The 12,832-nt window shown below is 51.4% G+C and overlaps 1 protein-coding gene across 3 annotated transcripts in view; it reads right to left on the bottom strand.

Moving 5' to 3' along the window:
• Nucleotides 1–8,151, bottom strand: part of Sez6l (seizure related 6 homolog like) — a 152,339-nt gene extending 144,188 nt beyond the window's left edge. For all 3 annotated transcript variants that reach the window (XM_038345407.1, XM_038345408.1, XM_038345409.1), the window contains exon 1: nucleotides 8,055–8,151. In XM_038345407.1, the coding sequence (XP_038201335.1) occupies nucleotides 8,055–8,151 (97 nt within the window). The remainder of the gene's footprint in view (nucleotides 1–8,054) is intronic.
• Nucleotides 8,152–12,832: the final 4,681 nt, after the last annotated feature.

Here is a 12,832-nt window from a genome sequence, read left to right as displayed (position 1 = left end):
TACGCACATCTACCAAGCAATGTATTTAAAAGTCAGACGGCTCGCCCTGAAGCCTGATGTTTATTAATGTCTCTGTGTTTTCCCTGGATTCAGTGGGGCATAAGCTGACTTTGGAGCTGCCTGGGATCAAAGAGAAGAGAAATCCCAAGGCCAGCTGTAGGGCATCCACAGTTTCTATCTGGCAATGAGCTCAGCTGCAAGAACACTGTCCCCAGATCTCCTAGAAAGAAAACAATGGCTCTGGAGGACGCGGTGGTACACTCATCATCACTGTACAGCATTTGCATTAGGTGGGGTCTTCTCTCCTGACCATGTCTCTCTCTCCTCCCTGATGTTTTGATTTCCCTCTGTTCCTCCTCTCGCTGTATATGTCTTCAACAATTTCACATCTGTTGCCTCACTGATTTTCCTTGCAGCCACCCTACGAGGGAGTACCCCGTTATCGTCCTTGTTTAAGATGAAGCTGCCTGAGATCACACAGATCTGGAAGGTTCAACTCTGTGTCACTGTAAAGATGAGAACAGCTTAGCATCGTTGACAAATGATCTGTGTGCTCACACGGGGGCAGATCTAGGTTGAGGGTTGCTTGGGTGCTTAGCGCTTAGTCAAGTATATCAGGTAGGAAAGGGAGGCTTGCAAAGAAATAATGAGTGAATTACCCATAATTGAGGAGGGGGGGGGCAGAGAGCCACATGGCTGGCATGGCAGGAGAGAAGCAACAGGTAACAGGTAACAGGAAGCCTGGGCTACAGAGCAAGTTCCAGGCCAGCCTGGGCTATACAGAAACCCTGTCAGGGAAAAAAAAAAGAATCTTCAAGGTTAGGGAATAGTGTTAATCTTGTGTGGGGACCACGCAGGCTCAGGGAGCTAGAGAAACAGCTCCAGGCTGCACTCTGAAACCAGCCGCTGGGAATTTTATCTCGTGGCCTCAGTTGAGCCAGCAGCAGGCTGTGCTAGCGGGGTGGTTGGGGCTGAGGGGACGGCCTGAGGAAAAAACAGAACACTGCCTCACATAGGAGCCATCTCGCGGGTCTGAGCAAAGTTGAAGTGAAACTAAACTTTAACTGAGTGAAGTTAAAGTAAAGTTTGCAGAGCCCCACCATCTAGGACAAGACTGGGCTTTGGGATCCGAAGACCCTGGGTTTGAATCCTGCCTCAATCATGCTTCCCCCGTAAGACCCTGTCTTAGGGTTTCTGTTGCTGTGCTGAAACATCACAGCCAAACTGACTTGGGGAGCAAAGGGTTTATTTCAGCCGACAGTCCCACACTACAGCCCATCACTGAGGGCAGTCAGAATAGAGAGTCAAGCAGGGCAGGAACCTGAATGCTGGAGCTGATGCAGAGGCCACGGAGGGGAGCTGCTTACCGGCTTGCTTCTCATGGCTTGCTCAGCCTGCTCTCTTATAGAACCGAGGGCCAGCCACACCAGGGATAGCACCAATTCTAAATCAATCGCCACTCAAGAAAACGTATCACAGCTTGACCACATGCCAATCTGGCGGGGGCATTTTCTCAACTGATGTTTCCTCCTGTCAAATAACTCTAGCTTGTGTCAAGTCGACACAAAACTAGCCAGCACAGACCCTGAGACAAGTGCCTGGGCATTCCCGAGATTCAGTTTCCCCTTCTGTAGATCCCAGATAGCGGTATCATCTGACAGAATTGGGCAGGATGGGGGGGGGGGAGAATGTCGAGAAGGCACACAGTAGATTTATACTGGTCTCATAGCCACCTCCTCTCATGGGGTCTTCAACTTTCAGCGTAGGCCCATCTCTCCAAGGCTCAAATACCTGGAGAAAGCCAAGTTCATGACTGTTCTGGCTTTTCCCAGCCCTGTGACGTCAGCCTCACGGTAATGATCATGACAGCCCACCAGATATAGTGGTATATTATTTGTGTTTTAATAAATAAAGCTTGCCTGGAGATCAGAGAGTAAAACAGCTTCACTGGTCAGCCATAGAGACCGGGCAGTGGTGGTGCACACCTTTAATCCCAGCACTAGAGAGGAATATAAGATGGGAGGAGATAACTCTCAGAGATGAAGTCTCCTTCTGAGATTCCTGGAGGCAGGATCACCATTTCTGGACTGAGGTCGAGGTAAGTAAGGACCAGTGGCTGGCTCTTTTGCTTTTCAGATCTTCAGGTTGAACCCCAGTATCTGTGTCTGGGCTTTTATTAATCATGCTACAACCGGCAGATGGAAAGACTTTGGTTGGTGGCTAGGAAGTGCCGGAACTCTTTAATTCTGACTCAGTCAGTTTCAGTGTGAGCCAAGGCTTCTGGGGCTATTGAGCAGCCTTGCTTTATGATTCGTCTTGGCTGCACAGAATAAGCCCTGAGCTCCCTCTTTAGAAGTCAATGCTTTAGGAAAATTCTAGCTGCCCCACATCGCCATTCCAGTGGCCTTTGGAGTTCAGTGAGCTCAGAGCTGGTCCCACTCAGTGGCCGTATCTTGGTGGAGGTTTGTTCCACCATGTTATTATTCCACAACAAGGTAGAACTCAGTGTGCACAACCCAGCCCACAGACTCTGCCTGGGTTCAAAGCTTCCCTGGCCATCTCTGGATGACAACTGGAGCTACTCTAAGCCTCATAAGCCTCAGTTTCCTCATATACAGAAAGGGAAGCTGTGAGGATTAGAACCTGGAACATAACCACGGCACGTTCCCACCACACACTCACCAGTCCTTACTGCAGTGACTCTGCACAGCTCACTACACCTTCACCTCTGACTCAGTTTACCCTCCGTATCCTCAACCTGAGTACCAGGCACTGTAGCACCCGCCTTGCTAATGTTGACTGGACCCTACTGTGTGGGGGGCTTTGGAATAAGGAGGCGTCATGGAACTTGGTGTCAAGAGGTGTATTGTGAAGACTGATTTGGGGGGCTGTGGAAGTGGTTCAGTGTGTAAAACACTCACTGGATAAGCTTGAAGACTTGGGTTCAGACCCCAGCACCCATGTAAAAGCAAGCATGTCCATTTGTGACTCCACTACTGGGGAGTTAGAGGCAGGTGGACTGCTGGGGTTCACTGGCCTACCGGTAAGGTTGAGAGCTACTGAGGAAGACCACCAGCAGCATCCACCTCTGGTCTCCACACCTGCACACACACACACACACACACACACACACACACACACACACACACACACGCACCTGCACACACACGAGCATGCAGGCATACATACACACATACACACGATCGAGCCTCATTTTGTAGCCCAAGCTGGTCTGGAACTCACAATCCTCACTCAGCTCAGCCTCCCGAGAGCTGGGGTGTTAGGTGTGTTGCCACCACAACTAGCCAAAAGGCTGGTTTTCATAAGAGAACAACAGGCTTTGTTGCATCCATTTCAAAGTGTACAGCATGATGTCGTAGGGCATGAGTGAGCCCTATGTGATGTCACCTGTCATCAAGCACTTGGGAGATGGAAGCAGGAGGATTAGGGGTTCAAGGCCAGCCTGGGATACATGAAACCCTCTGTCAGTCCCTCTCCCAAGATACATGCACACTCATATGAAATAAAATGGGCACCACAGCAGAATTCATTGACATACTAATGTCATAAGTTACTCATTTCTTCCCTCCCAAAATGAGATTCCTAAAAGTGACACCTATCCTCTACGTTAAGAGAGTAGCATAGAGGCCTGGGATTGACACAGCTGCAACCCATTTGTGATCCCCTTCTTTTTGTGCCTCAGTTTTTCTTATCTGCACAGCAGGAATAACAAGCATTTCTGTCTGGTGGGTCCTGTGGTGAGGATTCTCCCCATGATTGTCACAAATCACCCAGCAAAAGGCTTGGAACAGAGCCAACGCTCCGCGATGGATTCTTTCATTACTTACACGCTCTGCTGTGGTCTGCAGAGGTACCCCGTCCCCCTGCTCCAAGCCCCTCACAAAGCTTCTGCCTGCTACAGGGTTTCTTTTCCCGGTGTAGAATTCTCTTCTTGGCCCCTGCTGCATCCCTCCAGGGCCGGCCAAAGTGTTTCCTGCTCATCAGCCCCAGTGAGAAAAATATATGGCCACCTGTCAGATTCCACAGTGGTCTATCCCTCCACCAAAACACTGGGCTGACAGCCCAGAACCCTCGGATCTCTTGCTGGGGTGCAGGTCTGCACAGGAAGTAGTGCCTTGCACAGTCCAGCCCCATCCACACATCAAACTCCCATTCCTAACTAGATGACGCTCAGAGGGACAAGCTTTGGAAGGTGCCTGAGGGGTTGAGCCCCAAGATGAGCTGATGAAGGCCCCAGACCTCACTGTACTTGGGTCAGCACACGAGAGTGAGAATTCAGCCATCAAGTAGACAGTCTTTACAGGCACCAACTCTGTGAGCTTGGACTTTCAGACACCAGAACTATGATTAGTGAACTAATGTGTTTCCAGTCATATAATCCAAGGGATTTTTGTTACAGTGGCTTCAACAGAGCCATGTCAGAACTCAGCACGTGGACTTGAACTTTTTCTAGAAGGTTCTCTCACACCTTCTATCCAATCTGTCATGTTTTATTGCCATTGACTGTGAAGTCCGATTCCTGGTGGTAGGTTCAATGCCAGGCCGTATGAGGGTCTGGGAAGGAAAGCTGTCTATATCATGTAGTACTAAGTTCTCCCTTGCTAAAAAAGGCTGTGGACCGGTAACTAGGGCTGCTTGCTGCCCTCCCCCCCACCCTGCTTTGGCCAAAATCACCTCATATCTATGTAAGCATCTGCTTCACCTAACTTCAGGAGACTGACTTCTTGGTGCCTGTTCATAGAGGAAGATTACTCAGGAAAACGGGAAAGCATTGTCTGACTGTCGAATGTGTGCCAGCTACACCAATTACAGAAAGAATCCTGTAACCACCCTTCCAGGTTGGTTCCACCACCCCCGCTTCTGTTTATGTCCTCCCAGTGGCAGAATGGAATCCCAGACAAGACGGTCTTCTTGAAGGTCTAGCGCACCCAAGCAATGGAGTGAACATTGGGCTGGGGCAGTTCTGATTTCAACGCCACTTTTCCTGAACCTTGCTAACATGCTCCCCAAAATTCAGCCCAGTCACTCTCCAGAAAAGCCCTGCCTCTATAATGGAGTCCAAACACTGGCAGAAAAGGATGAGCAAAGGTCTGAGTTCGAATGATAACTTTCTGAGAACAGCATCTTTCTGCCGGCTTCTCATCTCTGTTTCCCCGCTGTTCACTGTGTATCAAAAGCTGGCAGTGATTTCTGTCTGAGGAGCAAGGATCAAGTACAACAAGAAGGGAGTGGAGTCACACGGCCAGGCCACCACCTGGCTGAAAAACCACGCTGGCTTTCAACAGCACTCACAGGGGGGCTTCTTTCCAGCTAACCAAATCTGCCTCTTTCCTGCTACCAGTTGCGGCTTTGAGCGCCCCTAGTGGAAGTACGCAGTACTGGCCTGCAGCAGCAAACCACCCGAGCGCCCCTAGTGGAAGTACGCAGTACTGGCTTGCAGCTGCAAACCATCCCTAAGCTGGAGAGCTGGTAGACTGCATTCCTTGCAAGGACGGACTCCTGATCAGAAGCTATGGACCAAACAGCTCTGTTCAGCAAACATCCTTTTTGCCTTGGAGGAGGAAAGAAAGGAGGCGGGTATTGTTTCCCAATGTACAGCAGAGCGATGTGAACACAAGAAGAATCCCTCAAGTTTGGATCAGGTAGCCACTGGTGGAGGCAACCCAAACTCATTGACAAAGGACAGCGATTCATAGGAAAACACAGTTACAGGGAACGTAACAGTGACACATGTCAGAGATCGGGGGAGGCAGCAAGTTAGAGTCTTGCGAGCAATATTGAATTTGCTTTGTTAACCCAAGGGAAGAAGAAAGCTCAGTCTTAGCATGTATGTATGATTTCTCCATATGTGTGTTTTAGACAATAAGGGCCCTCTTCAAAAACATACATTTCATACTTATTCCCGCTTCCCAGCAAAGCATCCCAGAGAACGCGAGCCCTGCATGGGCAGGCACACCGCAACAAGTCCCCACCCCTCACAGGGAAAGCAGAAAGTCTAGTCTGCAACACTGGCTTCCTCTGACACCTCTCCTGCCTGGTCTGCGTGGATTTGAGCTTCAGGTTAAAAATAGAATTCATTGTGGAAGATCAGTTGTTTCCAAATGGACCATTTAGAACTGGCAGTGCCCATGGGCCACTCTGCCTCCCTTCTTTATGACTCAGTCAGAACCCCATGGTTAGTAATAAGCCTTTGGAAGAAGTATATCAGTGGATTTTGACTTGGTGGTGCCCTGAAGTTAATTTAATATATATATATATATATATATATATATATATATATGTATATATATATATATATGTATATATATGCTCAGTAGACATGGTGTGAAGCAATTGGAAAACACAAAGTGTCTTAAAAAAATTCAAAACACAAATGTACACATCCTGCTCTTCCTTCTGCACACTGGCACACACTGGGACATCAGGATGCAGAATCTTGATCCTGGGTGACATTTAATATATGCCATTAGGACCCCACCCACCATGCCCAGAGTGCTGTTTTAGAGAACACAGAACTGACAAGGAAAATCTCTTTAGGTGGCAAGCTCCAGGACATCTTTGAGCTGCTTGTGGTGTTGTGTGTGTGTGTGTGTGTGTGTGTGTGTGTGTGTGTACAGATTTAACAGCTGGGGCAGGGCAATCTGGATCCCATTCAAGGCCACCACGCTATTGTTGGAAAGAGACAGCTAATTAAGAAAGGGCATGCTGGGTAGAAACCATTGATTTAAACCAAACCTCTTTTTTTTTTTTTGTCTTTCCAAGGGAAACTGCCCAGACCTGGTGTAAATTGGAAATACCACCGCCTCACAAAGAGGGGAGGTGTCTTAGCGATATGTTTTGTTAAATAAAGAAGGGCAAAGCATGTCAGCGCTCTCACTTCTGGGCGCTCCAGGTCGTAAGGAAGAGAGCAGGACTTAGAGGCAGGGCCTGGAGCTGAGAGCTGTCCGGGGCCTCTGGTGCTGAACTCAGGGGTACAGAATTCCCTGGCGAGATGTTGCAATGCATTCCTGTCCTCTGAACTCCAGACCAAGAAGACCCAAAAGAAACGGAACTCCACATGGGCAGGGGAGCACTCCATGCTATGGTCAACTCAGGTAGACATCCCAACTATGCGTTTTAAGTTATCACGGGGGGAAACAAGGATCACACCTTGCCAAGAGGAACAGTTAAGTGGTCCAAACCCCCAAATCTGGCACACTAGGCTCTCCCAGTATGTCAGTCTCCGTAGTTCTGGGGGTCAGCTTTGGATAAGTTAGATTTCTCATTCCTGTCTCTACCTCAGCATCTCATTATAACTTCCTGGGACCCCAGCAGGGTGGAGCCAAGGTGTAGCTCCATGTAGTGAAGGGATTGACAGCCTCCACAAACTCAGACCCTTTGCTAACCAGCAAGCACTTGGATTGCACTAGCACCCCGCTTCCTTCCAAATATCGACAAGGGAGGCTAGGCTGTATGGGGGAGAAGGGGCCCAGCCACGGATGCTCTGACATCTCTTTTTTTCACCAAGTTCTGGGAGCCCTGAGTCCCCTCCATCTAAGAAAGCCACACCCAAGTCCAATTTCTTGACACCTGACTGGGACCCATCCAGGGGACAGCCCCTCCAGGTAGCCTGAGCCAGGGTAGGATGGTGGGGTGGGAGGGAATTTGGTGACAAGCAGTCAGCTGTCCCCTTCCCATACCTATCCTCTTTCACAGAGAGCGACAAAATAACCTGGCAGTCAGCCCTGGGTGCAGTTACAGAGAGCTTGCAGAATCTGTAGGTTTGAAGAGGTCTCCACTCCAAGGAGCTCCTTTGGACTACAAAAGAAGAGACTGCCCCAGCCTGAAAGATCGACGAAGGACCAAAGTCCAAGGCAAGAGTCCTTCAGACGCATCCCCACCTCCGCTCTCCGGCAGGGATGAGGTGCCCAGCCCTGAACCGGGGCGGCCCCGCGGGTGGCGTGTGTGTCTTCGGACTAGCCACGACCCCTTACCGCTCAGGTTAGCCGCTACAACTTTGCCCCCTCTGGGCCGGGGGCCCTCGGGGTACTTACCTTCCTCCTGAGCTGCCACGGGGTTCCCTAGTAGCAGGGCGACCAGAAGCAGAGCGATCCTGCTGGGTCCCGCGGTGTATGGCCGTGCCACGGGCATCGTGGCTGCGGAGCCGGACTCCTCACCGGGAGATCCGTATGGCGGGGTTCAAACAGAAGGACCCGAGCAGCGGGGTCCAGGTAGAAGGATCCCGGCAGCCGGATCCAGGCAGAGGGATCCAGGCAGCGGGGTCCAGGCAGAAGGATCCAGACAGCGGGATTCTGGCAGCGCGATTCAGGCAGAGGGATGTGAACAGAAGGCTCCAAGCAGCCGAGTTCCAGAACGAGGTCCAGGCAGAGGGATCGGTGCAGCGGGGTGCAAGAAGAGGGATCCGGACAGAGGAATCCGGGCAGAGCGAACCGGGCAGTAGGGTCGAGGCAGCGGCTCCTGGCGGACGCGCAGCCCACGGTGGCTCTGGCCGAGCTGCACCAAGAACGGGCGACGGACGAGTGAGGAGGAGCCGCGGGCGGCGAGCGAGCGGAGGGCGGGGGCTGGGGCCCGAGCGAGCCAGCGAGAGAACGAGCAGGAGAAAGAGCGAGAGAGCGAGGGGGAGTGAGCGCGAGGAGGCGGCCGAGGGCCGCTCCGGGGTAGCCTGATCCTCAGGCCCTGAGAAGTTGGAGGTACCGTCTTGTCCCGGGTGGGCCCAGGGTCCCCTCTCTTTCCACGGATGCTGGGGTAGCCAGACAAGGCGGAAGAGTGCCCGATGTGTCCTTGCAAACCCAGTCAGTAGGTCAGTTCTCTCTCTCCACCGCGGAGCCCATTTTTTCTGGCCCCTGAGGGCCCCACCCGCCAATGCCCTGGTGTTTCCACACGCAGTCCCAGTAACCTAGGAAGTCACACCGACTGCATCCAGGGACCTCGCTGGACCAATACACAGGACTATGGAATCCTGTCTGATACCAAGTGGCTCTCCACCCTGGAGACATGCAGCCACAAACTCCTAGGTGTAGCCCCACTGCCCATGTTAGGATTCCAGCTCCACTGGCTACAGTCTCACTCTCAACAGGGCCCTGAAGAACCTCCAGGATTCCAGAGTCTGAGCCCCGTCCTCCCCCTCCCCCAGCGAGAGCTCTGGGTCCAAGCCCATCCTCTGGTCCCTGCTGTCCAGTTCAGATTCTCTAGCAACGTGTCTTTCTTCCACAGAGGAGACAAGCAGCCACTTGTCGCCAGGCGTTGGCCAAGGGCCAGGTGGAGATGCCTCATACCAAGGGAGACCGACCTCCTTGTTATGAAGAATTTCACAGAGCCAGCTGGCTTCCCAGGCCCCTCACTCCCAAGTTCAAAGTCCCCCCTCCCTCACCCCACCTTGCCACTCTGCAGGCAGGGAGCAGATGGAGTGAAGGTTGTATGTAGTAATTGGGGAAAAATGTCTTAAGCAAAGTGGAGGAGCTGAGAATCTCTAAAAAAAAAAAAAATAGTGGGGGAGGGGAGAACTGGAAGCGGAGGGGAGGGGGCTGTGAGGAGGGAGTAATGGTCCAGGCTCCAAAGGCCCCTCCACACCAGCTCTTCAGGTGTTCTGGCCAATTCACTTGACGCCCAGACTCTATCAGGTGATGGAGAACACCCTAGTTCCTCCATGCTCACATAGGCCCTCCAGCTAGTAAAGCCAGGCCGGCTTCAGAAACTAGAGGGCCTGGTTCCTCTTCTGGGGAAACCCGAGATCCTGTCCTGCCTTCCTGTCTTCTTACAGCAGCTGTAGAGAGCGGCCTAGCCCACCCCATGGCTCTCAGGGCTTGCAGAGGACTAGCATCAGACAGTCCGGCAGTAACTCCTGAAGGACACAGCATAAGGTAGAACGCAGGAAAGTGGAGTGGAAAGAATTATAAAGAAAACACAAGTGCCCTCTTCCCCCTTGGAGGCCACTGCTTGCCAGGCCGTGGCCGGGTGTGGCCTGTCTGTCTGTTTCAGTTTTACAATGCTCATCCGCGAGCGAGCGTTATGATCAGCATCTCCACTCCCCTTCCAGAGGGTCAACCTCACCAAAGGCACTCAGCCGGAAAGTAGTGGGATGTGATAAATTCAAGGCCAGGCCTGAGTTGAAATCAGGTCCTTGTCCCCACACATTATCTTTCCCAAGGTGGCTGGCTGTGGGCTGTGATTTGCTGGCTCCTCCTGGCTCTTCCCCACCTCCCCACGTACACCACTTAGGTGCAGCCACCATTGAGGAAGCGTGGCGAGTGTCTAGCATGAACCTGCGTGTGCCATAGACTATCAATCCATGCTGGCTGTGAACTAGTTCAGTTTGTGCTGAAACTCTGAAAAGGGGGGGGGGACTCTCTATAATCTGAAGATGTGGTGTTGAGAGCGGCAGGAGGATGAACGCCACCAGCAACAAGTGCCAGCCAGGGACAGAGCTAGAACAAAGGCAGTGTGTGTGGGAAGGTCTTCCCCGTCTCCGGACCCATTTAAGAGAAGAGTAAACCGAGCTATGGTTAGGCAAGGTGACATGCGTAACACCATTGCCTGGTCCAGGTTTGTGCTCTGTCTACTGCCAGATTATGCCTGGATTTGGCCTTGGGATCAGTGTGACTTCCTGTGGCCACTGTCAGCTGGGTAGAGAACCTCAGTTTTGGTTCCTGCAGTTGGCACGAACCTGCAGTTCTGTTCTCTTTGCATCCTGCTGTGGAGTTAAAATGGGTCTGTGAGGTGAAGGCTGGACCCTAGCCCCACCTCCGCCTGTCTTTGCAGAAGGCCAAGAACAAGTGACAAGGGACTTGTGCTCTCTGAGTTCTGAGTGTTTCCTCCTTTAAGGAGTAGGAGGAGCGATAATGTCTGTCATGTGGAGTGATTGACAGTGTGCAAGAGTCTCCTCCAGGCATGGCAGGATGCTGCATGCAGACTCACAGGGGAAAGAAAGGACCTTAGGACTAGGTCAACTCAAAGCTTAATCTGGGTTTGGCCTCAGTCTGAGTAACTGTTATCTACAGATCCCTGGACCATGAGGAAACTGCGGTGTCAATCTCAGGGGTTTGTGGTCCCAACAAGGAGTAGAAAGGAAGATGGGGCTTCTCATCCTGGCTCTGCCTTTCTGAGAGTCTTTCTAGGAGTCACTTGCCTTTCTGGACTCGGCCTCTCAATCTGCCTATCTTTCGATTCACCCATTCACTCACCCACCCACCCACTTATCCATCATCCATCCATCCATCCATCCATCCATCCATCCATCCATCCAATCTCTCGACCATCTCTCTGCCCAGTTATTAACTTTAACCACCCACCCATTCACCCTTCTAGCCATTCATCCATCCATGTATTCATCCATCAACCCACGTACCCACCCACCCACCCACCCACCCATCCATCCATCCCATCCATCTATGTACCCAACAACTTATCTACCCATCTCTCCCTTCTACCCATCCATCTACCATGCATTACCTTCCCATCTAGCCATCTACCTAATCAATCACCCATTAGCCCCTCCCTTCTCCTTTTTCCTTTCCTCTGTCCCATCATTTACTCTTTCTGTCCACTCATTTGTCCATCTATTCTGTGTCCATCTGCCAATCTACCCATCTTCCCACCATCCCATCTTCTTTGTGCTCTATGAATGGTACATACATGTCCAACTCAGGGGAACCTACACGTCCAACTCAGTGCAAGTTTATGTCATTTCTTGCTTTCTAGGCCTGTCTAATGAAGTCTGCCAACTCAAAGGCTCAAGTCCTTTCCACTTAACCAACGCTCTGGGCCAGGGAAGCAGTTTCACAGAGTGGCTAAAAGTCTGGGCTTCGAAACTTTATGGCCTCCAGTTTGGATGGCATCCACAAGGACGGAAAGCCACTGAGGTCCATGTTTCTCCACTCACTGCTCAGCCCAAGCATCACGTGCCTTCGTTAGGAACACTGTTGAACTCAAAGACTTTTATTGCTGGGTACCAAAGGAGAAGAAACTGATCTGCTGTTCTGAAGATGGGGGAGCACCATAAAGGGAGACATCACCAACAAGAGGGATATAATCAAAGGAGCTGGACCCCCACCGTATCTTTGAACTGAAGATGGAGATTCCAGAAGATTCTCATGTGGTCTTCATCACAGAGCACAGCCTCTCCAGCACCCAGTGGGAAGCCCGGGAACTCTCTACTCTGACTAGAAGCTGATAAGGATATGGTCAAGTGTGAGGCAGCTGCCCCACCTCACCACCCACACTACCTCTGGAGAACAATCTACCCCTTTGGCTCCCTTGGAGATGTGTCATCTCTTAAACGTCTGTGCAAGAGGACAGTGCCTTCATTTTCCAACTGAAAGCTGACAGAGCACAGTGCCAGCTCATGGACTGATCTGCACCCTCCAGAGGCCAGAGAGGATGGGAAGCTGCTGCACAGCCAAGAGCATGGAGAAAGCTCAAAGACAGGGACAGGAGCATCCATGCAATAGGACCCCATAGCTGAGACCTGCAAGCCCAGTAGGAAGAATCTCCTCATGAAGGGTTATGTGCCTTGGCTTCAAAAGGGAGAAAAATTGTGTGTATTTATATAGTCTGATGTTGCAAACCATGACACACATTTTCTAGGCCATTAAGAACAGCTATTGTTTGCATAGGTGCACTAGTGGGTTAGCCTAAGCTTTGTGAGGCTGAGGACTCATGCATAACTGTGTCCTTGGAGTCAGACATGCCTGGATGTGAGCCAGAACTCCTTGCTCCTCTGATCCTCAGTTTCCTCATCCTCAGGCATCATCAGTGACCTCAGCGTCACTGCTGGGGGAGGGTGGGTCATTCCAGGAAGCTGAGCCTGCAGCCT

This window comes from Arvicola amphibius, chromosome 10, assembly GCF_903992535.2.
Source record: "Arvicola amphibius chromosome 10, mArvAmp1.2, whole genome shotgun sequence".
In the NCBI taxonomy this organism is placed as follows: Eukaryota; Metazoa; Chordata; class Mammalia; order Rodentia; family Cricetidae; genus Arvicola; species Arvicola amphibius.
The sequence above is the reverse complement of the archived record's forward strand: the minus strand, read 5'-3'. Positions and strand labels throughout refer to the sequence as shown.